The 23,741-nt window shown below is 40.3% G+C and overlaps 1 protein-coding gene across 2 annotated transcripts in view; it reads left to right on the top strand.

Moving 5' to 3' along the window:
* LOC308133495 (RNA-binding motif, single-stranded-interacting protein 3-like) overlaps positions 1–23,741 on the top strand; it is a 121,280-nt gene that overhangs the window by 26,582 nt on the left and 70,957 nt on the right. For both annotated transcript variants that reach the window (XM_080500891.1, XM_080500890.1), the window contains exons 2-3: positions 7,731–7,906; positions 20,367–20,425. In XM_080500891.1, the coding sequence (XP_080357017.1) occupies positions 7,731–7,906; positions 20,367–20,425 (235 nt within the window). The remainder of the gene's footprint in view (positions 1–7,730; positions 7,907–20,366; positions 20,426–23,741) is intronic.

The raw sequence follows: 23,741 nt of genomic DNA, 5'->3' as shown, positions 1-23,741 counted from the left end.
GACTGAACGGCCTTACCCTCTTAATGTTCACAAGTATCTGTATTGTTTCAGTGAAAGAAATTGTAATACAAGACCTTGAACCCATCTTGTCTGTATCTGGGCAGTCTGCAGTTTCTCTGGAACTGCAGATACTCATGCAGGCTTTGCACCAAAATCATTTTCAGTTTAAGGAGTAAAGTTACACGGTGTACTCCTAAATCTGTTCAGACTTTACCCAAATACCAAACATTATTTGCATAAGCTCACATTTTGTAGACCCCCGTGCCTCCTACACCATTTCCCATAACCCTGCACACAAACACTCACTCAGACCTGATCCCAAGAACAATAGCTGGGCAGGCTAATGCAAATTCAAATCAATCTTGAGTTAAATCGCCTGCAAACTCACACATAGCCTGCACTTCCTCTAACTGTCTTCCTCTCTGACCTCCTCAAAAACCGAGCCGCAGGAATTCCTTGTGAGTTTATGAACGTACCACAGACTCTCTCGATCATCTCCTTATCTCTCACAAGATCGGTGAGCACCAAGTTCTAACTGGACGTTCTTCTGGGATGTTTGTGCAAGGTGTTTATAACAGACCAAGTGTTGCTGATCCCATTGTTGTGGATGTTAGCAAGAGGGATGGTTCGGGATAAGGCTGGGACACAACGTTCCACCGGGAAGCAACTTGGGCAACCTGATCTTCTGAGGAGACGGAAGGTGTTGTACGGGAAGGAGACAGTTATGAGATAGGAGAGGAAAGTAGAACAGAGGTGAGAGCTAATGTAAGAGACGAGTGACAATTAAAGTAGAAGTACCTGAGATGTAATAGTGAGGAGATGAAAAGGCAGAATGCAGCATCAGCAAAAAGTGGCTCTAAAGTGCTGGAGAAAAAGCTTTGTTTTACGGGAACCCACACTTACACAGAGGGATTATGTTCTGTGAGACAAAGAAAACATTTTGGCTCAACGGTGAGGATTTTTTAGGAGTCAATTATATGTCTATGAATTTAATCTTAACTGGCTTTTAAAAATTATTACCAATTCTGTGGTCTTTGGTTGAAACATCATAGTTATATCATAATAAATAGGTCATGCAGACTACATTTTCATCAGTTCACTTTATGCATTTTAATTTAAGCGGAACTTTTTCCATCCCGATTGACCTGGCGGTGATCTTACATCTAAGCTGATGAAACTTACAGACACCCTGGTTAAACTGGATCTTCACTCTTTCCCGACTTTCTGCAAATGTAAAGAGCAATAAATTACAATAATTATACTACTTTAGCTCAAGGGTGTAGTTAAATCTAGTATTACTCATAAAATATAGTGGTTTGCCTGGTATGTACTGGTCCGGTGACACACAGGGGCATAGTAATGAGGCGAGTACTACCACAGCTTCACAAAGCCCATCATTAAATAATATTTTTCATTATCTGCCCGGTAAGAAAATAATTTGGGTTAGTGAACATACTGTTAAGGATGTAAATTCATCTGCTAATTCTGTTAATAGCGTTATTCACTGTTATATTTATGCTGGTGAGATTTTCACATGAGCTTTGATGATATCCTATTAAAATCGTTAAACTGAATGATCAAGTGTTGCAGTGAACTCTTATTAGCGTCAATTTTTTGTGCATTGATACGTAGCACAGCTGCCTAACTAGTGCAGTAAAATAGTTGGCTTTCTGGCAAAAGAAATGGCATGACCTTCAATTTGTGAGAGAACCACAGAGTGAATTAGCTGCAGGCCCATCATTATCATCATCATCATTATCATCATCATCATCATCTAGTCATGTTTCTGACAATGCGAGGCAATCAGAGCTAATAAAGGTGTTGCTCCATCATTTCAAACAGTTGCTTTCAGCAGTTTACATTAACAATGAAAATACCACATAGCCTATTGTGAGCTGCAATCGTGTTACAACGACCTGCAGATTCTTTGCCAGAAATGTATAACACCTCATGTAACTGGACTTGAAATAGTTTTCTTGAATACCTCTGTGGTGTGATTTCCCCTGGCATATTATTTACCTTCGAGACCAATCACAGTGAAGGCTATACCTCAAGCCCACACATGCCTTACAGTGACACTCAGAAACGGACAAGTATCCTTCCAGTAGTTGATATCATTAGGCCTGTATCCAACGCAACTGCTTGTACTTGTGCATGGCATTAAACCCTGGATTGATTTCGATTTTATGGCTGGAGGATTATCAGAAAAAATGTAATGACTGAGTAATTCTACGCCTTTTTATTAGATTACTTCAGTATTCAGTCTCTGGCCGTTATTCAATTTTAGTGTGTTTATTTCTTTGCTTTCTTAATTCTTTGGATCAATTAAAGAATGGAACAGGTGGTTGCAAAAATAATAATGTCTATAAATATGTTAAAAGATTATTTCTATCTGGTGCAATAGTCTAAGGTTAGTGTACATGCTTTCTTAATCTCCGAATGAGGAGAATATATTGGCGGCCATGTTTCAGTTGTGATGTATTCAAAAGTGCTTCCTTCAACATTTCCGCTTCTGTGTTTGGACGCTCGGAGAGTAAAGAGACAACCTCAGTGTTGGACCCAAAAATAGCCCCCGCATTCTTTCCTCTGTGTTTCAGGAAGCATCCGAAGTGACCTGTACAACCCAGCACACTCTCTCTTGCACATTCTTCCTCCATGTCGTTTTTTCCCCTTACACTCATGTATGTTCCTCTTTTTTTACCTTTCATTTCATCAGCCATTTCTCTTTCCCTCTTTTTTCCCTGTCATAAAAAATTAATCTCTCAGCGAGACGATGTAACACCTCCCACATCTGCACTTGGATATCAGTTTTTCTTTTGTTCCCACCTTCCCTAATGGACTCACAATGAATGCAGATACGTTTGATCTGCACAAAAGATGTGTTAATGTCGAGCCTATTTGTGGGTTTTCCAGGAGCTTCTTATTGTTTGTTAAATAGGATTGTTAAGGCACAATAAAGCAGAGCACTGAAGGCTATACTTGCGTGAGTGTGTGTGTGTGCGTGCGTGCGTGCATGTGTTTGTGTGTGTGTATACATGTATGTTTGGCTGCAGGTTCTGTATTTACATTTGAGTTTTATTGTGCAGTACCTTATCCCTGATTACTCAGTGAAAGATTGGAATGGGAACACAGCGAGAAAAGAAGCTGATTAATGAATGAATGGTAACTGATGAGTTCATTTCCATGGAATTATGGTTCATTAATTGGAGGAATATAAATAATCAAAGTTTGGATGTTTCATTTAATGTTTCTTCATTAGCAACTCATCCACACTAATCCACAAAAAAAAAAAAACCCAAAAAAACTGGGAGCAAGCCAAATGTCATGTTGACACTGAGTAGCAGTGGTTGTCTTTCCATTTATACCTGTGTGCGATGTAAAAAAAAAACTGAAAGATGTACACAAGATGAGAACCTTGGAAAAGAATGAGGCATTCTTGACCTTTTGTTACCATCAAATCCGTCATTTAGTCTAATTATGTGCAGATCCAACAGGTACAAGAACTCTTTTATTACAACCACCACTGGTCAGCTCACTAATTTTAAATAGATGTGTCCTTGCATGTATTGTATGAAATATGTTTTCTTTTATATATGTTTTACTGCGGGCTGTATCACAAATTGTCCCTTAGAGAGAGTAAAGTACACCTTCATCCTCGCAGGTGACATTATTCCATTGTCAACCATTAAAATTGTCATATTTAACAAAGCTATGAGAATGAACTTTGCTGTGTCGGCTGCTGTGAATTCTGTATAGATAGAGTGCATGCTCTGGAAATATGTATTGTGATAAGTTACATTTAAAAGAAAAACAATATTGTCTTCCAGGTGCAGAAGCTTACTGATCTATGTTCAAGTGTCATGTGCAAGGTCTATTTTTACCAAATGAGCTTATGTCTCTGAACCGTAAAATTCATTCGTGAATATATGTAAATGCCAGTATTTAGTAACAGTTGACTTATTACCAATTTTTTATGCATTTCATTTGTGGCTGACATTTCCCTAATATCTGTACTTCAGTTTGTTCTTGTTTTAGAGGGACAGTGGGAAGAAAATGTTCAGGTAGGAAGGTAGTATTTTTTTTTTCCAGCTACACCAGGCTCTTCATTTTAAAGCAGTTAATTGCACCAGAAACCAATTTTTTCACCCCATTGATGGATTTTGTTATTAAGAAAATGCACAATATAATGGATTAATACCAGCTGCTGTGCCGTTATTGGCATAAACACCATTTCTAATCAAGTACAGCTACAGATATGCTGAACAAGCCACAATACTTTTCATTTTGCTATGAAACATCTAAACTATTCTAGAAATGCTGCAGCTGAAAAACATCTGCTCTGTTTTGAAAAACGTTTATAGTGAACAGTGAAACAGAAATAAAGCATGTGCATGAGTCGATTTGCTGCCGCTGCGCAATACAGCTGCATTCTCTGGACATATGGCGTCTGAAAGGTGTTGGGGCAATATGAGCTTCCAGCTCAACTACATTATGCATTGGCACAGAGTCTGCATGTCATCTTTTCGCTTTTAGATTTTTAGGTTTATCCTGAATAAAGAACTTAGTTTTCTTCTTTGTCCATCCCTCAGCTGTCACATCAATTGTCTTACCTAATCAAAACACACTCATCAGGTAGTAAACAACATGCACGTATACGACACCTCGAAACAATGTTTTGCCGTCTTTCTGTTTCAAGGCTCAGTCGTGCATAAAATCTACAAAAGCCCACTGTTTGCTTTGTGTGACAGTTTGTGTCGCTGCCTCTGAGCCTTTTTTTCCCCCACTGTGAGAACTGCTTCACTGTACTAAGTGTGTCAACAATACCAGCTGAGAGGCAGCCTTCAGTCCACACACTGAGACTGCAAACTAATCCTTAAAAGAGAGAAAGTGGGAGTGAGGGAGGAGGAATCTACGCAGAGAGAGTAGAAATATGGAGCGAGCGTGTGGGACGTGGAGGAATCGAGGTGAAGAGAGCAAAAGACTGAGCGATGCTGGAGTCGAATTTGTCAGTGAGTGAGCGAGGGAGAGAACGTGTGGATGTTAGAGAGATTTTAATGTTTCAAAGGATTTCCCTATTATAGTCTCTGACATATTACATACACAACGCACTATCAGCCCAACCCCGACAGCTGCACAAATTGGCTGAAAGAGGTTCCCTGGGTAAGACCCTTTGATCAGGTGTGTGTTGTGTCAGAGAGGCAAGAGGAAAGAGAATTCGTACATTTTTGTGTGCGTCTGTGTGCGTGCGTGCATCTTTCTTTCATCCTCTTGATCGCAGTGGGACTGAATGTACGCAGATAAACTTTGCAACATTTGAAAAAGTCCAGTTTTGCCGTTCCGTTTGAATACATTACGTGGCTCTCGCACCACATTTACAATGTTTCTGCTGTATATTATTTTAATTTATTGCTTTTATTTCAGCTGGAGGTCTTTAATGTGCGTGGGGCACATTGCATCAACATTGTGTTGGCGTTATGAGTCGAAGGAGGTTGGTAAACAAGCCTATTGTTACAGGCTGACATTGAGTGAGACACAGTTTAGGTTTTGTAGCCATGAGCTTTTTCCTCATCGTGATCAGACAGATATTAAATACATGCATCTTTATGATCGATATTGAAACACTTTATTATACTGCTGTAATGCAGCTATAGTAGACGCTACATGGTATGTATAAATCGACACTCGCCTCACAGTGAGGAAATCCCTTTTTATTCTTGGCTTGAGATAAATTCTGTGCAGAGATTGCATGTTCTACTTGAGCATCCGTGGGTTTGATGTCTGGAGGTGTGAGTTAGAGAATAAGTGTCTGCTGTGTTTACATTGTAATGGGCTGTTAACCTCCCCAGGATAAAGCAGCCTCTTGTTTATTGAATGTTAGAATTGTCTCCAGCTCTTCCAGACCCTAAATTGAGTAAAAGTTATATCCTTGAATAGCTTGCAGACTTGGAATATTTTCACAGTGCATCAAAAGTTATTCTGGTGAAATACCAACCAGTAAATGGAAGACACCCACAATGTAAAGCAGAATTTGCCAGAGCTATTGAAATAAAGTATTACCCAGTGTAGCTTTTTTTAATCTGTGTACTTTGTGATCCTTTTCTGTGTGTGGAAACTGTGTGTAGACTAATGCTTGGCTGTTATTGTGAAGCGCTGGCCTGTAAAGTGACACGGGCATCATCTCTTTTTACTGCCGCATGTCACTGCTGTACACGCATTGAATCCTGTTAGCGCCGTCTCCCTGAGCCACCGGTGTGTGCGCTTGTGTTTGTGTCAGGAATTGTGTGCCAGGTGGGGGAAATACAGGTAATGGATTAATATCAGAGCTGGCTCGGGCTCCACATTGCACCGTGGTGACAGCCTGTCATTATCACAAACACCGACTCACACGCACACAAGCTCACACATGCTCACTTACATTTCTGTATACACATTCACTCACGTGTTTCCAAACACAGGAGGCACACACGCACACACACACACGCACGCACGCACGCACGCACACACACACTCTCTTCCCATGTCATTTCTCTCTTTTCTTTCCGTGCTCTTTTCTTTCTCTGCACCTCTCCCTCGTCATCAGGACCCACAGCAGTTCTGCCCTCTGATCACTCTGAACTGCAGCAGGCTCTTGAACTTGTTCCAACCACTTTTCCACCAGTGGGGCCAGTGCTGAGACCAGATTTCTTTGTCAAGGCTGGTTGAGCCGTTTTGCTCCAAACATCAAGGCAGTAGAAACTGTGTTTTGAACACCGTTGTCATAGAAACCATCAAGCTTGTTTACTTTCTCCAAAGTTAAACCTAATAGTTTGCCTACAGCAGTGGGCAAGCAAAGGTGGGTGTACCATGACTGCCAGACACTCATTAATCCTTGCACCGCCCTTCTTCCCTGCCAGGGATGGCCATCTTATTAAGCCATTTAGACAGTATTGAGCTGTGTAATTGGACAGTGGAGGCCAATAGGAAATGTTCGAGTAAGTTAAGGGTGATAAAGGCCCACATTAGAATCCAGATTGCCTGTTTTCTTCTCTGATAGAAAACAGTAAGACAGAGATTTAGTAAAACCTATCAATTTAGGAAGTAAACTTGGCACACCGTATAGTTGCTTGAAGTTTCAAAGTTGTTCGAGCAAACCTGTTTGATGTTATTGTCTTCATTGTGTCCAGTGCTTGTTATATAAGATTTCCTGATTCTTTTAATTTCGGAATGATTTCAGATCATTGCTGGTCTTTTTCGTGCTCTGATACAGTCTGCTGTTACATACATCACGTACACCCAGTTTAAGGTTACTCAAGGTTCTAAAAAATATTTCTACAACAAATCTAAGCAGGTCACTGTGACTCAAAATGATTGTTTATTGCATTTTCATTAAAATGAACTTAGTGTGGAAGCCAGTGCTAAGATTCATCACAGCATGTTATTGTTATCGATGTTAGCTCCTGCCATTAAACCTGTTACCATGATCACCGAGCACTGCTAATTTCTCATATCCTGCTTCCTTAATTTGATGCACTTCCTGTCAAATCAAGATATTGGCGTGGGACAGGAAAAGATTATGCACAACGAAGGATGTGAGTTTGTTAGATAGAAGATATTTTTGTGAGCAGGGGGGATGGGGGTATTAGAAAGCAGCTTGACTTGATCTAATTTGAGGTGATCGTGGCACAGAAGGAAAGCGATGCTCTGACCTACAGTGACCTTTCCTTTTTGTCTTCCTCCATCCCTCTCTGCAGCAGTCCTATGCTCCTCATCCTCCGCCCATGGCTCCACCTAGCCCCGGCACCACAGGAGGAGGAGGAGGAGGAGGTCATGGAGGAGGGCTCGTGGAGCAACTTAGTAAGACCAACCTGTACATCAGAGGGCTGCCACCTGCCACCACCGACCAAGACCTCATCAAACTCTGCCAGCCGTGAGTTCTTTTATTTTCTACTTCACTTTATTGTGACACTGTCCTTGCTCTGCAGAAGTGCCGCACTGTGCCCTTCAGTGCTGCAGAGTTGAGTTCATTCCTGCTCAGTTCAATTCAGCTTGTGGTAATTAGTGTTGCGTGAGTCCAACAGCAGCTTATAATGAGTATCAACAGTTTGCTCTTGACCTCGGTGTTCCTCTACTGTTCTTCCTCAGAGGAAAAAACACAACCCAGCTGGGCCAAACCCATCCGCTCCCCACCGCAGTGCATCACACACACACACACACACACACACACACACACACACACACACACACACACACACACACACACACACACACACACACACACACACAGAAGGACATCCTTCTGTCCATCGGCAGATGTTTTAAACCCCTCAGTCATCAACAGATTTAATGAGATTTCAAAACATTTCTTGCAGTAATGATTGTAGGACAGGTCAACATACAACAGAAATAAAGTGAAGGCTGTATAGAAGAAGATGACCTGTGTTCAAGTCCAAACTTGGGCCTTGTTTTGTAGAGTGAATGTGTGTGTGATTGTTTGACTCTTTCTGTAAGTTTTGTGGTGGATCAGTGAGCAGTCGAGGTTGATTTCCGCCTTTTACCCAATGGCAGCTGAAATTAGTGACTGAGTCTGGATGAAGTGAGTATAGAAAGTGGATAGATATTTGGATGATAGATGAATCATCATCATCATCATCATCATCCTCATCATCATCATCATCATCATCATCGTCATCAGCTGTTGCAATATATTTGATTCATATCTGTTATTCATCTTAACTTCTTCATAAAAGCAGTACTCACACTGATCTACATGATGGGTAGTGCAACTAATCAAGGCACATTATCAATTATTCATAAACAGCTCTGTTGTGAATGATCAAACTCATATCCATAGGATTAATTTGGTAGAGCAGCTTTCATTTGATCTTTTTAAGCAGGTAGGATAAAAATAGAAAACAAAACAAATGGCATAATGAAGATACACCTGCAGTAATTTCTGATTCTGGAACTGCTATCAAGGAGTAGTTTTGGAATATCAAAAATGCATGTTTTTGGTCTTAAAGTTTCCTTAGTCCAACTATATTGTTTAGTGATTCATGTAACTGAGAAATTAAATTAAAATTAATTAACGAATTATGAAAAAAAAAACACCCAATCAAGTCATCTTGTCAACTGAGTGTCAAACATACATTTGTTGCTGTTTTCTTAATAATGGTATAAAAGTTTCACAATGTACAATAAATGTTAGTAGTTACCATTTTTCCTTGATTGAAATGATATCCCATCTTACAGTAGGTCACTGGAGCAAGAGGAATCTGACTTTGACCTTTTTGTTTATCATCCCCATGTGGCCAAATTGTGTCAACATAGAATGGACAAGCACACAACAATCCAGATTTCCCAGAAAGCCAAGCTGTAATTGAACCAACGTTTTTTGATTGATGAAGTTGATTTTGCAATGAAGACAACTGGGACTGAAAACAAAATGTAAAGTCTCACACACGCTCCCTCCATACCTTGGCCCTTCTGTGTGTCAGCTGCAGTTCAGGCCTGTTGTATTTCAGTTCAGCCCTGGAGGCGTTCTGCAGAAAACGGGTGAAAAATGGGGGCCAATAAAAGTTTCATTAGAGGCCCAGTCAGTGTGCCAAGTGGCCAGTAACATTTAGGAAAGGTCATTGTGGGAGAAGGAGGAGGAGCTGTGTGTGTGTGTGTGTGTGTGTGTGTGTGTGTGTGTGTGTGTGTGTGTGTGTGTGTGTGTGTGTGTGTGTGTGTGTGTGTGTGTGTGTGTGTGTGTGTGTGTGTGTGTGTGTGTGTGTGTGTGTGTGTGTGTGTGTGTGTGTGTGTGTGTGTGTGTGTGTCCAGCTATCGGAAATGGACTGAGCGGCAGCTTCCTGTCGCTCACCGACACGAAATGCACGCATGCGCACACACAACAAAACACATGTGGAGAAACAGGCGTTTCATTCATGGATGCAGTTACAATGAATAACGGAAGGACAGTCACTTCTCAGTGACACACACATTCTTTCAATGTCATCCTCATCCCCATTGTTACCACGCATTACTTTCTTGTGTGTCTGTCTGCCCACCAGCACCATCCTCTGCCTTCTCATTCTGTCATCCTCCTCATTTCCTCCTTCCATCCTTGTCTTTCTGTCCCCTCTCTCTCTCTCTCTCTCTCTAAACCCCCCTCATTCCCTCTCTTTCTCTGTCTCTGTGCCAGTTCTCAGAGTGTCAGTGAAAAGTGCTGTTGTCAGCTGACATTTCCAATCACTCCCCCGGTCGCCCAAACTATGGACACACTTTTAACGTCTGGGGACAGAGCAGAACGTGAGCAGAATCTAAAGTGGTGCACAAGGGCAATTTCTCCCTCACTCACTTGCTTTCAGTCACACTTGTTGTCTTTCTGTCTCTCTCTCTCATGCTTGCTATGGATTCACAGCTATCTATGTCTCTGCGTGTGTGCGTGCATGTGTGTCTGAATCTATATATATTTCCATCAGCTTGCATCTCTTGCTAGTTACAGCTCCATGATGGTGTGTTTTTTTTCTTCTTTTTTTGAAGAGTAGTTGAACTTTAACCACTAAAAGCCGCTCAAGGGAGACATCAGTAAAAAATAATATAAAACGTTGAATGAGCTTTAAATCTCTCATTAATCATCAACAGCCAAGTTATAGCAGCTTAAGTCCTTCATTAAAATCCTGCAGCATGGCTCATTAACTTTTTAGAGAGGTGGACGAAAAAGCAGTTGATCGATATCAAAAATAAACCTTTTTTCCCTAAAATCGTACCAAATACCTGATTTAATCATCTTATTATTTCATCAGTAATACTTTGGAATATTTTTTTGCAGCATTAACAAACACAACGCTTTAAAGTCAGGCCATTGAGATTGTGGGAAAGACGGTGTTGTTAATAAAGCTATGAAATAGTAGACAACCCTGTGACAGAAATATGGGTATACATTAGTTTTTTGTTATACTGTATGCCCATGCAAAAAGTTCAATTGTAATTTGTTACACATTTGCAAGTGTAATAACACACTTTTCAAATTAAGTAAAGTTGCCAAAATACAAGTCAATAGAGGATAAATTATCCTTTTCAGGTTGGTTGAGCCTGTTTTGGATGAAAGATTCTTCGCCGCATTTCTCAGTCGCACCGCTCATTGTAGGTTCAGTTGATTTTATCCTGCTTTCCAGTTGCCTTGGTGCTCTGAATTTTCTGATTTAATATGATGACACTAACCTTGAAAAAAATGGATTGTAGCATTTCAATCAATCAACAACATTCCAAATGTAAAGGCGTGATAGCACAAAAATATTACGCTGAATTTCATTCACAAGATCAGCATTACTTCTTACATGCATGTGATACTGTAGCAGCACTGTGTCAGCAATCCATTTAAACAGTAGAGCAAAGTTCACATGCCATAAAACAAATATCAACAGTTTTACTCTAACATGTCACTTAGCTTGCAGACATCTTGAAAAATAAACTTGCGGTCCTTGACTTAAGTTTACCCTTGTATCAACCTAAAGGGGGTGTGTGCTTTGTTGCTTGAATGCTGGAAGAATCTGCAGGTCTGGAAGCAGCAATAGTCTTGCAATCTTAGTAGCTATGCAGTTTACTAAGTATGTATGTAAGTTTGACAGTTGTGCAGTTCTCGTACTGTACAAGCAGAGTCCCAACTTGGTTACCAAAAACTCCATGGCTGTTTTCTCTCTGTGCAAAGTGGTAAACAACTTAGTGTGGCTGCATGACACACATTAAGTACATTTCTGCTTTGATAACACGGCTTCTGTTTGAGTAAATAAACTGAATTAACTTTTTGGTGGATGACGAACAGCTTTCGGGTTCATTACTGCCTCATTTTGATCCAACAGAAAACTTCAGTCATCTCCAAAAAAGCCATTGTGTGGGCAGTCAGGCCATGACTTGACAGTCACACTGTATGTTATTCATCACATTAATCATATGCTCTGGCTTGGAGTTGAAAGTAACAGGATTTCAACAACATTGAAAGTAACATGGGTGGATTTATAGATTAATTTGTTGGTATTGATTATTGAACTTTCACAACACAGGCAAGTTTATCTGAGCTATTACATCATGCAATCTGGCTTATTTCTCATGTTTTCATGTTAAACTATAATCTAACCTTGTGATTATCAAACTGCAGTGGTATGTGGGGAAGCCATAGATATATTAAATACAATTAATTTTAAAATATATAAAATTGTCTAAGGAATACATGAAACATATGAAATTCATGTTTAAAATAAGTCTAGAAATAATAAATACATAGTTAATAGGGTAAGCCTCTGCTATTATGCGTTCAGGCTAGCCATAATGGTGAGTCTTGTAGAGTTCGATATTTTCTCAGGTGGTGCACACGGAATAGTTTGACAACCACTGATCTAACTCATTAAAATCCAAGGCAATATTTACATTTATGCCGATGTAATTCTTTGGCAGGTTTGCCTGCTTGAAGTAGAAACTTTTGCAAGTTCAGTTTATTATTTAAATGTTTCAGCTGATCAGGAATCATGCTATTGGTCTGTGTAAATCCCTTCACATCACATCCAATTCAAAATGGAAAATTTTGATTTTGGACTGCCACGGTGATATTGAGGGTCAAAAGATCCACAGTGGTAACCTATCAGACCAGAGACTCAAATTCGGAAGTTCAAACACAAGCTTGATTCTCTGAGCTCTGTCGTCAGTGATATCAATTAATTGTGAAAAATAAATCTCTGACTGGTTCCTTTTTAAGTATTCGAAAAACTGTTCCATGTGTGACTCTCACAATGCTTTTGTGTCGCCAGATTCCCTCCACCCCAAACTTGAGCATAAAGCCCTTTTAGTAGGGGGAGCTTAAGTCCAAAAATTGCACAAACATGGCAACATTGACATCCACTTGATGTGTTTTGTGTATGTGATTAGATTTAACACTGTACCAAGAGCCAGTTTGAATGCTGTCAGGCTAATTGTATTGGCAATCTTAGAAGAAAATACGTTTTGTTACCATGACAACAAAGGGGCGGTGTGCCCATTGTCAGCTGTCTACAGTTTTCATTTATGTGATTGGTAATATCCTGCTGAACCCAAGTGTAGTTTGACCCTATCGCAACACAAATCTGAGACTAAGATGAATTGGCAATGACATTATTATTGGTTTGATACCAGGGTGCAATGTATGACAATTTCGTTACTTATAATAATTCCATCAAAGTTCAAAATGTGTTACCAAAACACATGTCACAGATGTGTTGGTTGCCGAGACTCATCCAGCTATAAGTTACAGTCATTGCTTATGGCTCCATCCACCGATCCATCTTCGCATCTTCTATATCACTTGATGCACCTCAGGGTTGGCTGAAGCCAAACTCAGCTAAATTATACAGACAGGTCACAACTCCAGGACGTCACATTCACACCTAAAACATGCACATTTCAGCAATTTAATGTTTATTTACTTATTTATGTTTGGGGGGGGGGGGTTATTTGGCATCTATCCAAAATGATCTACTTGGTATGAGGCAAACGGCAGCACGCATGTATAAAGTGATCCACGTAAGTTTCACTCTCAATATGCGAGAGGTGACAATGTGCTTTATTTATTTGACATATTTGGCCCACTCTGCTGGTGAAGTAAATTTAATGACTTTGCAGGAAAGATAAATCATATACTCCCTTTAAAAATATTTCCGCATGAGGTGGGGTGAGAAGACCAGATGGGGAGGGTCTGTCCCTCCCATGCCCACCATCCCATCACACCCTGGTTATCACCTACTCTTTTCCTTGGAACACCTGTTCTTCATGGTTACTGTGATCCTTTGCCAAATGTTGTAGTTAACATAGCTAATTGGAATCATTATATTGATTGAAAGATCCTGTCTTTAGGAACATTATTTGGGTGAAAGTACTGAACTATCTTCCCTGAACAGCGATAGCCAGGGATGAAGATTAAAGTATTTGGGGAAAAAAACAAAAAGGAGTATACCAACCTACCTATTTGGTCTGACATAAACCTTTAAAGCAAATCTTGACCCCCACAAATCTGTCAGTGTTATCAGATGCGAGTAAAACAAAGATTAAAAAGAAAATCGGGGTGAAAAAGTATTTCCCAGGATTATAATAGCTTTTTGTTCAAGAGACTGTTTACATTATGATGACTAGCAACCACTCTATTGCAATAATGGCAACTCCAGAATGCAGGAACTAGCCGGATTGCCTTGGGGGCTGTGATTTAAACTTCATGGAAAGCTCTTTTGGCAGCTAAAGCTAATGTTTCAGTGACATTAAGCCATCTTCTAAATTCACAGCACATTGACTTTTCATCATGGAAACAGTCCGAGACTTCATTTCTTTATAGCGCCTGAAGATGTTACAGTACATATGGTGAGTGAACTGGAAGACTTCTGCACTGCACACTCGCAGTCCTCCCTCTGTGTTTGTCGGTTTGAGTCTAACTGGCAGAGATGGGAGAGAAATGAGGGAAATGCAAGAGACAAGACAGCTGTATCGGATCCCCAATTAGGAGATACCCCACACAGAGACCAACCTGCGTCTACACACCAGTGCATGCACACTCGCACAAATACATCAGTCTCCTACGGCGTACACACAGCTTACCGACACACAGAACGTGCACATATACATAATGTATATATACACTCTCAGGCAGACATCCTGAGGAGATGTGGCAATGATGCTTCTGCTGCTGTTTGTTTATACGTGCGAATGTGGGTGGGAACTGTGGTTCAGAAGACATCAAACGATGAGCATCCATAGGCTGACGGTGTTCCAAAAGGGAATGAAAACACTGATCTGATGCTGTGAGGTCCCTCTGAGGACTGTCATTAACACTTCACACACAGATTTTGTCAAGTCTGCCGAAAGCGAGTGCAACTGAGCCTCGCGTTGACATCCCCCCTTAAATCTCGGCAGGCTGGAAAATACTGTCAGTTCCACCGGTCTCACTGTTTTCTGTGTATCACGATGGAAGAAATCAAAACTTCTATTTTGGCATGGATTCTGAGGAGTTTCTATGTGGTAGAGAGGACACAGAGCTCTTCCTAGAAGAACTGTCAGTGTGTCAGCGCAGTCGTCACCCAGCTCACCCCAACACGCTTTGTTAAAAAATATTCCTCACTCGCTTAGAAGGGGCTTTTGTGCCATTTTGTGGCTTTGAAGCATTTCTATGAAACCAAATAACGTGCTCGAGTTTTAAGAGAGAAACTTTTCATTCAGTGGTTTTTACTTTATGAAATAAACATACATAACAAGTAAGGTTGGAGATTTGTTAATGAGGCCAAATCTATCCATCTTCCCACGTCTACTTATTCAGACTAAAGTTTCAGGGAACTGGAACCAAAAAAGGCAGATCAAACAGTCTATAATAGGGTCAGCAACAGGTTTGGGAGGGTTCCTTTGAAAATGTAATCCATTACAATTACAACTTACCTGTTGAAAAATTTAATCAGGATCTTATTCTAAATTCCACAAAGTTAAAAGTAATGTACTGGATTACTTTGAGTTACTTTTACCAAACATATAAATACAGACAAGAGAGTAAAGGAGATTTGTCACTTGCTTGGTGTATTTCTTTCAAGACACATTTAACTTGAACAGAGACGCTGAAAACCCAGTTTATTCTGAAAACAGGTGTCACTGTATTGAATTAAAAATCTGAGAAAATAAAAGCACAAACTTTTGTCTCTGTGCTGGGGGTTGTTCTGAGTTTTCTTTTGGTTGTTATATATGTTTGTGGTTTTGGCACATTACCTAATTTTTGATTTGGTCGACAGCTGTGAAATTAGTCCAAATGGCATTCCTCCTCTTATCTGCCATCATGGATCATCTAGTAGTGCGCTCCTGAATGATGTGATGCCAGGCCGGCAACACGCAGAGCGAGCATGAGTGAGAAGAGAATGCACAATCGTGGAGTTGTGTACTGAACGTAGCTAATAGAAGCTGAAACTTAAGAATCAATCTCATCACACAAGTTTTGATCAATACCGATACCAATGTTGGTATTGATATATGGATATTTTAAATCAATTTGCCCACCACTAATAAAGCCTTCTTTGACAAGTTCAATGAATGCTCGTTCATGAACTCGTTCGTATTTTGGGCGAACGTGAACTGAACGTACTATATTTCCGCCTGATGAACGTTACTGTGAAAGCACTCATTCTGGCGTTTGTGAACGGCACTCTCTCAGTTTAACATTGTTTAAGATGATCGCCAGACTTCCAGAGCCTTCCAGCGGAAATCAGAAAGAACGCCGTAAACGGGCCATAACATGTAGGGGGAAAACAGCCAATGTGGCAACAGCAGCCACCACAGAGTCGCACCGCTGCATGCGTCATCAACATGTGAAGCTTCATGGCAAAAACAAATAGAAGACAGCAGTAATGGCTTGCAGCTACATATTGGGGGGAAAAAAGAAAGAAAAAGAACTATGAACTAGCTCATTTTTGGAACTGAACTATGAACTGAACAAGTTAATTTTAAAATTTGTGAACTGAACTTTGAAGTAGTTCATGTAGAAACTGAACTTGCCCAACACTGGATATGGGTTACTGACATGTTAGTATGCATATTTAAAAAAACTTTACTTTCTGCTCACTGGGTTTCTGTGTATTCCTGCATATATCAGTGACGTTCTTACCTCTAGATGTTTCTTTACGTTGGGGTCCCGGGTTGTCGACAGCAGAAAGCACTGTAATGTTGATCCCATTTACAGATGTGAAGTCAAGGTGATGGTTTCTTATACCATGGTGAAGGTGATGGCACCCCCAAGCTGATGGAAGCTCTGCAAGTGTTTCTGTCACGTGTCCCATTGTTTTGGTTTTGTGTTGTCACAAGTGTTGCACTGTCGGCACACTGTGAATGTTTCTGTCATGGGTCAGGTTAGATTTTCAAATGTAATCCTGTTAAGTAACGGTCATTTTTATAAACATACCAGTAATCTGATTTCATGTTTGTTTGTTTTTTACTTATTTAACAGCTTTTCTATGTCTTTACATGTTCCATGTTCCTCCTTTGGTTTCATCTTGATATTCTTCAACAATTCACAACTTTTTATCCATTGGTGACTCAAATTTTCTAAAGGACCATTTTCATCATTGGCGCTGTGATAGAATGGCAAGGGGCAACCTCTGTAATCTTTCCCCGGCCTTCCTTCTACCATCCTCTCACTCTATTGTAGGTAAAGTGTGGTGAAAAAATACAGATGAAAGAATGGTTCATTTTAACTCCAACATGTAGCTATTCTGTATAAAACTACTATAAAACATTTTCTTGATAATATATTGTAGAATAAAGTTGCAATAAATTTGCATATGAACCTCTATACAACCTTATCAAGGTGGTATTTATAGCCCTCTCGGTTCTTGGCTGTGGCTCTAATAACGCCAAGCTTTTTGAATATTGCTCTACCATTGCATCACACATCATTCCCTTTATGAACTTAATTATGATGAATGCCCTATAAGCAATTTAAATACTCTCATTTGCTTCAGAGCAGTTTCTCCCACTAGTTTTCACTCACGACAGAAAAGAATTGCTGACGCCGGGCGCGCGGCTCCCTGTACTCTTTTGTTGGTATGTTTTAAGCATTTCAGTAGCTTTTACGAGTGTCTCGCATGTCACTGCAGATGGGTGAAGGGCAGGTCGATGTTATTTCAACTCACTCCAGGCTTCTGCTGGAATCAGCAGAAGGCTTTCAGTTGGGACTTGAACACGAAAATGGGAGATTGTGCACTTTTCCCTCCTCATTTCCATGCTCTCTCTATAACCTCCTTACTTCACCGTCGGACCTATTATCAATACTTTGTTCTATTTCTTCCCGACAATCAGACGCCGTTGTAATAGTCTGGACGATATGAATTGTTTCCTCAGAATTCAGTTCAGGGTGAAACACTGTTTTGGATGGCGCAGTGTTGTTGCAATTTGATATTTCCCCAGAAGTATAGTGTCATTCTCCTCTCCTCTCCTCTCCTCTCTTACTCAAACTAAATTGTGTAACTAGACTGGCAACAGGTGAATTTCTGCTCCAATGTGGCACACATTGATCAAACAATAACTCACCAGCACAGATGCACATTGTTTGTTTTCCACTTTGTGAAAACAGACAACAGTGGACATTCCCCCCCCCCCCCCCCCCCCACCCAAGATTCATGCTCGGTTCAGCCAGGTACCCCGTGCTGTCTCTTTCTCTCTCTTCTTTCTTCACTTTTCTTTTTTTTTTCACTCCACACAGATCCACCAACAAGTAAACTAAATGATTCACTTCTCTGCTCGGAACAAAACAACCTGCCAAAGCAATGAATGTGCATGAGATCTTTGTCATGCAATCGAATTTCTTCACAAACAAAAACGCACACATGCAACTGTTAGCAGCTGCACCTAAACAAGCGTCTGTTTGCCCCGATGTGTTCAGGCACACACACCCACACATGTACTGTTGGTGTTTACACTCACTTGCTAACGCACGCACACACACACAGACGCACGCACACACAGAAAGTTGAGTCACACTGAGGCAGCCCTTTCAAAGAGCTGATATTGGGTTTTCCAGATGGTGTGTGTAATATGTGCTTGCCGCTTTGGTGTTTTTGATCTGTGATGTTGCTTTTCCTGTGCATCTGCATGTGTGTGTTTGCTGTTGCATTTCTGTGTGGGTGATTAGTCCTGCCTTGTTTTTTTTTTCCTGCTGTTTTTTTTTTCTCAGTGTTTTCCAGGTCTGCAATTATTGGATAGCTCCCAAAACCACAGACTGTGTTTACCACCAACCATGAGTTTAGGGGAGAGAAGGGGGGGGGGGGGGGGGGGGGGGGGGGTGGAAGCATCAAGCAAACATCAGATTTGATTTAAGCCTGTCACAATCATTGGATTTGTAAATACCCCAAAATATCTTCAGTTGCAGGAAAGCAAAAGTGTGAAAAGTGAGCATTGTTCACGTGTCTGATTCTTGACTTCCAAAAAAACAGCAGTGATTTTTCTCGCTGCCAATTTTGAGATCATAAGCTGCTCATGTGTCATGTTATGTGTGATAGCAGCCTTTTTTCTGTCTTTATTTCCAAAGTCTCCTGTCCCAATAGAGCTTGATGTGAGACTGTCAGATGAGCGAGTCTCTGTTCTCATCCCCTCACTGACGGAAGCAGTTGGCTGACAGAGACTCTCCTGATGGTGACAACTAAATGATCTCTTCTTTATTAAACACCTCTTACTATCTCTCTATCTCTCCCTGACTACCTCGCTGCCTCCTCGCCTTCAGTGTCTCTCTTTATCTTTTGACTGACTGCTCTCCCTCTCCTTGTCTATTTTTCATTCCTCTGAGTCTCTCCCTCCCTTCCCATCGCTGTCGTCACCTCCTCTGCTCTGAACCTCTCACATTGTATCCTCATTGTATCGCCGCTGTCTCTGCGCTCTTCCTCTTTTCCTCTGAAAGGAAGGAGAGAATATACTCCCATCCTTCACCTGGGGCCATCAGTCAGCCAGTCACTCAGTTTGTCAGTCTGTCAATCTGTTTGATAGTCACTCAGCCAGCTAGTCAGTCATTGTGCAGCAGTGTGAAAACATTAATTAAAAAGTCTCATCCACAAAGCCAGGCAGTGATCCAGGCTGATCTCAGCAATCCCAGCTTCCTGTGTCAGTCTTTTTCAGACTCCAACTTGCTTTCTGTCTCTGTTATCCTCTTCCCTCATACCTTCTCAGCCCCAGTTGTTCCCCCCGTCCCTCTTTCCAGGAGCAGTGAAAGACTGGTCTGATAAGAAACATTATTAACTTCTTTCTGAGAACCTGAGAACTGAGAGCAGGAGAAAAGAACTGAGGTGAAGGAAAAAAGATGGGGGACAGACAAAAGGGGGCAGGAGTGTCATGGAAAAAAGTAGGGAAGCAAAATGGACAGGAGACATAAAAATTTGTCAGAGAGAGCAAAGATTTACGAAGGTTGTGTGAGTATCCAGGAGGCCATTCCTGCCAGGCTATGTTTCATATAGTTCTTCCCATCATTTATTCTAGCCTTACTTTCTGTTCTAAAACAGGCTGTTCTCTAGACTTTTGAAGAGAAGAGTATGGAATGAGGGGAGAAGTCCACAAGATTAGCTACTGCAAAAACAAACAAAAAAACCCTAAGTTTTAACATTTTAGGTTTGTACCTGTAGTTAATAATCATGAACTGAATAGTTAATATCCAACTAAAATGGTTATTTATTGTCATCTTTGTCATCTTTTTGCCATCTATTTCCTTCAGTGCTGAATCATCGACTGACAGGCCAACACTGTGAGCCTGCAGCCATGCCTCCAGCACAAGCATACATGAGAGAAAGGACTCAAAGAACAGATGTCACCAGACGTGACAAATATAGGTTTAGTGGCTCAATAGGTAATCGGACTGTTTCATTGTTTTTTTTTCACAGATATGGGAAGATTGTGTCAACAAAGGCCATCTTGGACAAAAATACAAATCAATGCAAAGGTGAGTGAGCCTCAATTGACTTGATTCTGTATTCCTGCAGCTTTACAAATACATCACTTCTGAAATTCAGATTTTCGTATGACATTCAAATCTGGAAAGCATGAAACTGAACATGATTTAATTTTGCTGCTTAAAGCCAGACTAATCAGTTTTCTGTGGCAAAGGTTTTTGCCACAACTTGTCATAGCATTTTCTGCATCCCTGTTTAATCACTGTTCAGAGGATTTTTTTCCCCCCACTGTCAACAGTGTGACATCATGATCAGGTTCACAAGTTAGTCATAACTATGTTTAGCAATGTAGTGAACATATACATTGCATTAGTAGTGACTACCGTAAACGCCATTTTGTCCTTTAATCTATCTGAATGATGCACTTCTGAGTGTTTCTATTTTGTTTAGCTTTTCTGTGGGGATGATTTCAGGATGGCATCCTAATGATACTCAAAGTTAAACAGCTTTTGAAAGCAAGATGTTGGCATTGTTGTCTCAGGCTGAATCAAAACCAAAAGTACCATACAATAGCCACAGTGTGTTTCAAACAGTCTGTGTGGAGAATGAGGCGTACTCAAGTGTCTTCTGATGAGGGTCTTCTTGATTGTTGGAGTGGTCTGAACAAAGCAATAATCAATATGATTGTAGCCGTCTGCTTCTGAAGAGGCACGAGAGCATGTGTTCAGCATGATTGCTGCTCATCTGCTGGAGTTACACTCAAAGATATACTGACATGGTTTAGGACAACAGCAGAAACTGCCGTATAATCAGCTTTTAAGTTTCAACAGGATGAGTGAAGGATTGATACTGATGGAAGGAATGTAAATCTCAATTTAGAGTCTTCACTGATTGCTTTCGATAAACTATTATCTGGGGAAATGATTGCACATCTTTCTGTGTTGATATGATAATAGGAAAACCAAATTTCAGTGTGGCTCGCCTTAAAACTTCTGTTATTATCTTAGATATTTATAATTGGGTGGTTATATAATTCTGACAAACTTCATAATTTAAGTACCTGCTTCAGCATCACATAATCACATATGGCTGTGAGCTTTGAACCCATACTGAAATGTCTCCTCTGACATTATTACAGCATAACCATGGGGAAGGCAAAAGATCCTATAAACTTAGTGATAATGATCAGCTATTTCTCCATTTTCTGAACTCATTACATTTTTTCATTGGTGTTGGTCTTAAAATGAGATTTTTAAAACCTCTCTCAGTACATCCCCAGTGCTCCAATTCCTGTTATTTTATATTTGCCCATTATGCCGTCATGGTTCATTGTAGTATGGCTTTAGAAACTATCTATTCATGATCCCAGTGCATCCAATTCTGATGAATGAACCCTAGTCTGCTTCATTTTCTTGGGTTTTTATTGGTATCAAATTCTAGAAAGATCGCCTTTTTTGAGAGCACGACTGTTGCACTCCCAAAAAGGCACGACTCCTTCATTTTGGTTTGGCAACATTTGGCCCTGGAGCTTCATATTAATCTGAACCAAATATTAAAAAATATAATATTTCCAGGTCAGAACACAAGTCTTCACAGTTGACATGAAGGCATATTGTTGTGTCACTGTCTTTCATTGTTATGAACATAGGGACCAATGTTAACTTTTGACCAAATAAATGATTCACTAAGATCCTGCTTAAAAAGCCTGCTCAGTTGAACAGTCTCCCAATTAATCATGCTTGCTGGTTTTTATGTGATCTCCTGAGAATAACACCATGAGAAACATCACAACCAAAAGGAGGATTTAAATTATAACTTTTCATGTTTAGACTCTGTTTATACAAAGTTGATAATCTGGGAAGTGATTTGCTTCCATTTTGTTTGCTTGTAGTCACCCGAGGCCGAGAGGGATTGGCTGGAGCACTGAGCCCCACCCCCCCTCAGCAAGTTTCAAGTTGAATCGAAACATATTGGAGTGTTACAGAAAATAAATCTGAATTTGCACCCCCAAAAAAGAAAAATAGTCAATTTAGAAGGTGAGAGGTCACAAAGTCAAAATTGAAATACAATACAAAATATTTTTTATGACAAGTCAACGAACAAAAGCGATGGAGAGCCTACTGTCGGAATGTCTCTTCACACATTAAGAGCAGCATCTCTATTAAAGGCACGGTAATACAGACACAATAATATTGGCAAGTAATTAGTAGGAGTTTCCACAAGGCAGTACATCTCTTTGTGAGTTGTACATTAATCTATCGGCATAAAATCCTCCCTGTATTTTACACTTTTCATTTGACATGTCTGAATGTCACAAATGATGCTCAGTGCACCCTGCTGGTAGATAAGCTCAGTATGTTTATGCAGTATCCCAGTTGTGCCCGTTTTTATACATGCAAGCCTGTATGTGTGCGTGCGTGACTCCATGACAGAAAATCGTTCCACAAAACCCAATTTGCACATAATTCCAGTTTTTTGGTGGCAGAGAGAAAAACTGATGCCAAGTCATCTCTGGCAATTACTCAGCTTAAAAATATTAGACAAATGCTTTTTTATGTTTTACAGCTACCGATAGAAAGTGGGAAAGTATTGTGGGACTAACTAATGTGTCGCATTAAATGGTGGGAGGGAGTTTGTTGGCAGGAGAAGTACAGCAGATAACACTTAACCTCACTTTACTGTGGAGCAAACATTGGTTTAACACAAATGTGTTCTGCTCAGCATTCACAAAAACTTTCCATTAATTTCTGTCTTGATCTCCAAATCAAATATTTATTTCATAAATAATTTCAAGCAATTATTTCATAGTCAGAAAGCAATCGATTAGCCGTAGATGAATTCAACTAACTTGTAGTTCAGAAAAGATAATGGAAATGAGTTACTGACATTGGCCTGTGTTATATAATGTTTTAAAAAGTACAGTTCGCCGCTGAAATGACTGGTGAAATCACTCGTCTAGTGTGTGCGCATGTGCGTGCGTGCATCCATGCATGTGTGTGTGTGTGTGTGTGTCTGCCTTTCCGTGCCTGCCTTTCCGTGCCTGCCCTGTGATGGACTGCAGAGCTTTGCCTTTAGTTAGCTGGGCTCAGCACCATATGACCCTGAACTGATTGAAAGAGATGAATGGATGGGTGCACATTTTACATACTTCTGCAACAACTCAAAATTAATATTACATGAACTTTGAGTCGCACAAATGAATCAAGGATGCTAACCTTTGACTTCAGCTTTCAGTGATTTGTTTGAGGGGGGGGGGGGTAGTAACAGATGAACAAAAAACTATGATCAAAACCTCAAGAAGATCAAATCAAAGTAAATGAATACGTTTTAAGTGCAGGGTAAGAATGTTTCATCCCAAATTAATAT

The sequence above is a fragment of the Blennius ocellaris genome, assembly GCF_963422515.1.
Source record: "Blennius ocellaris genome assembly, chromosome: 8".
Classification (NCBI taxonomy): Eukaryota; Metazoa; Chordata; class Actinopteri; order Blenniiformes; family Blenniidae; genus Blennius; species Blennius ocellaris.
The sequence above is the reverse complement of the archived record's forward strand: the minus strand, read 5'-3'. Positions and strand labels throughout refer to the sequence as shown.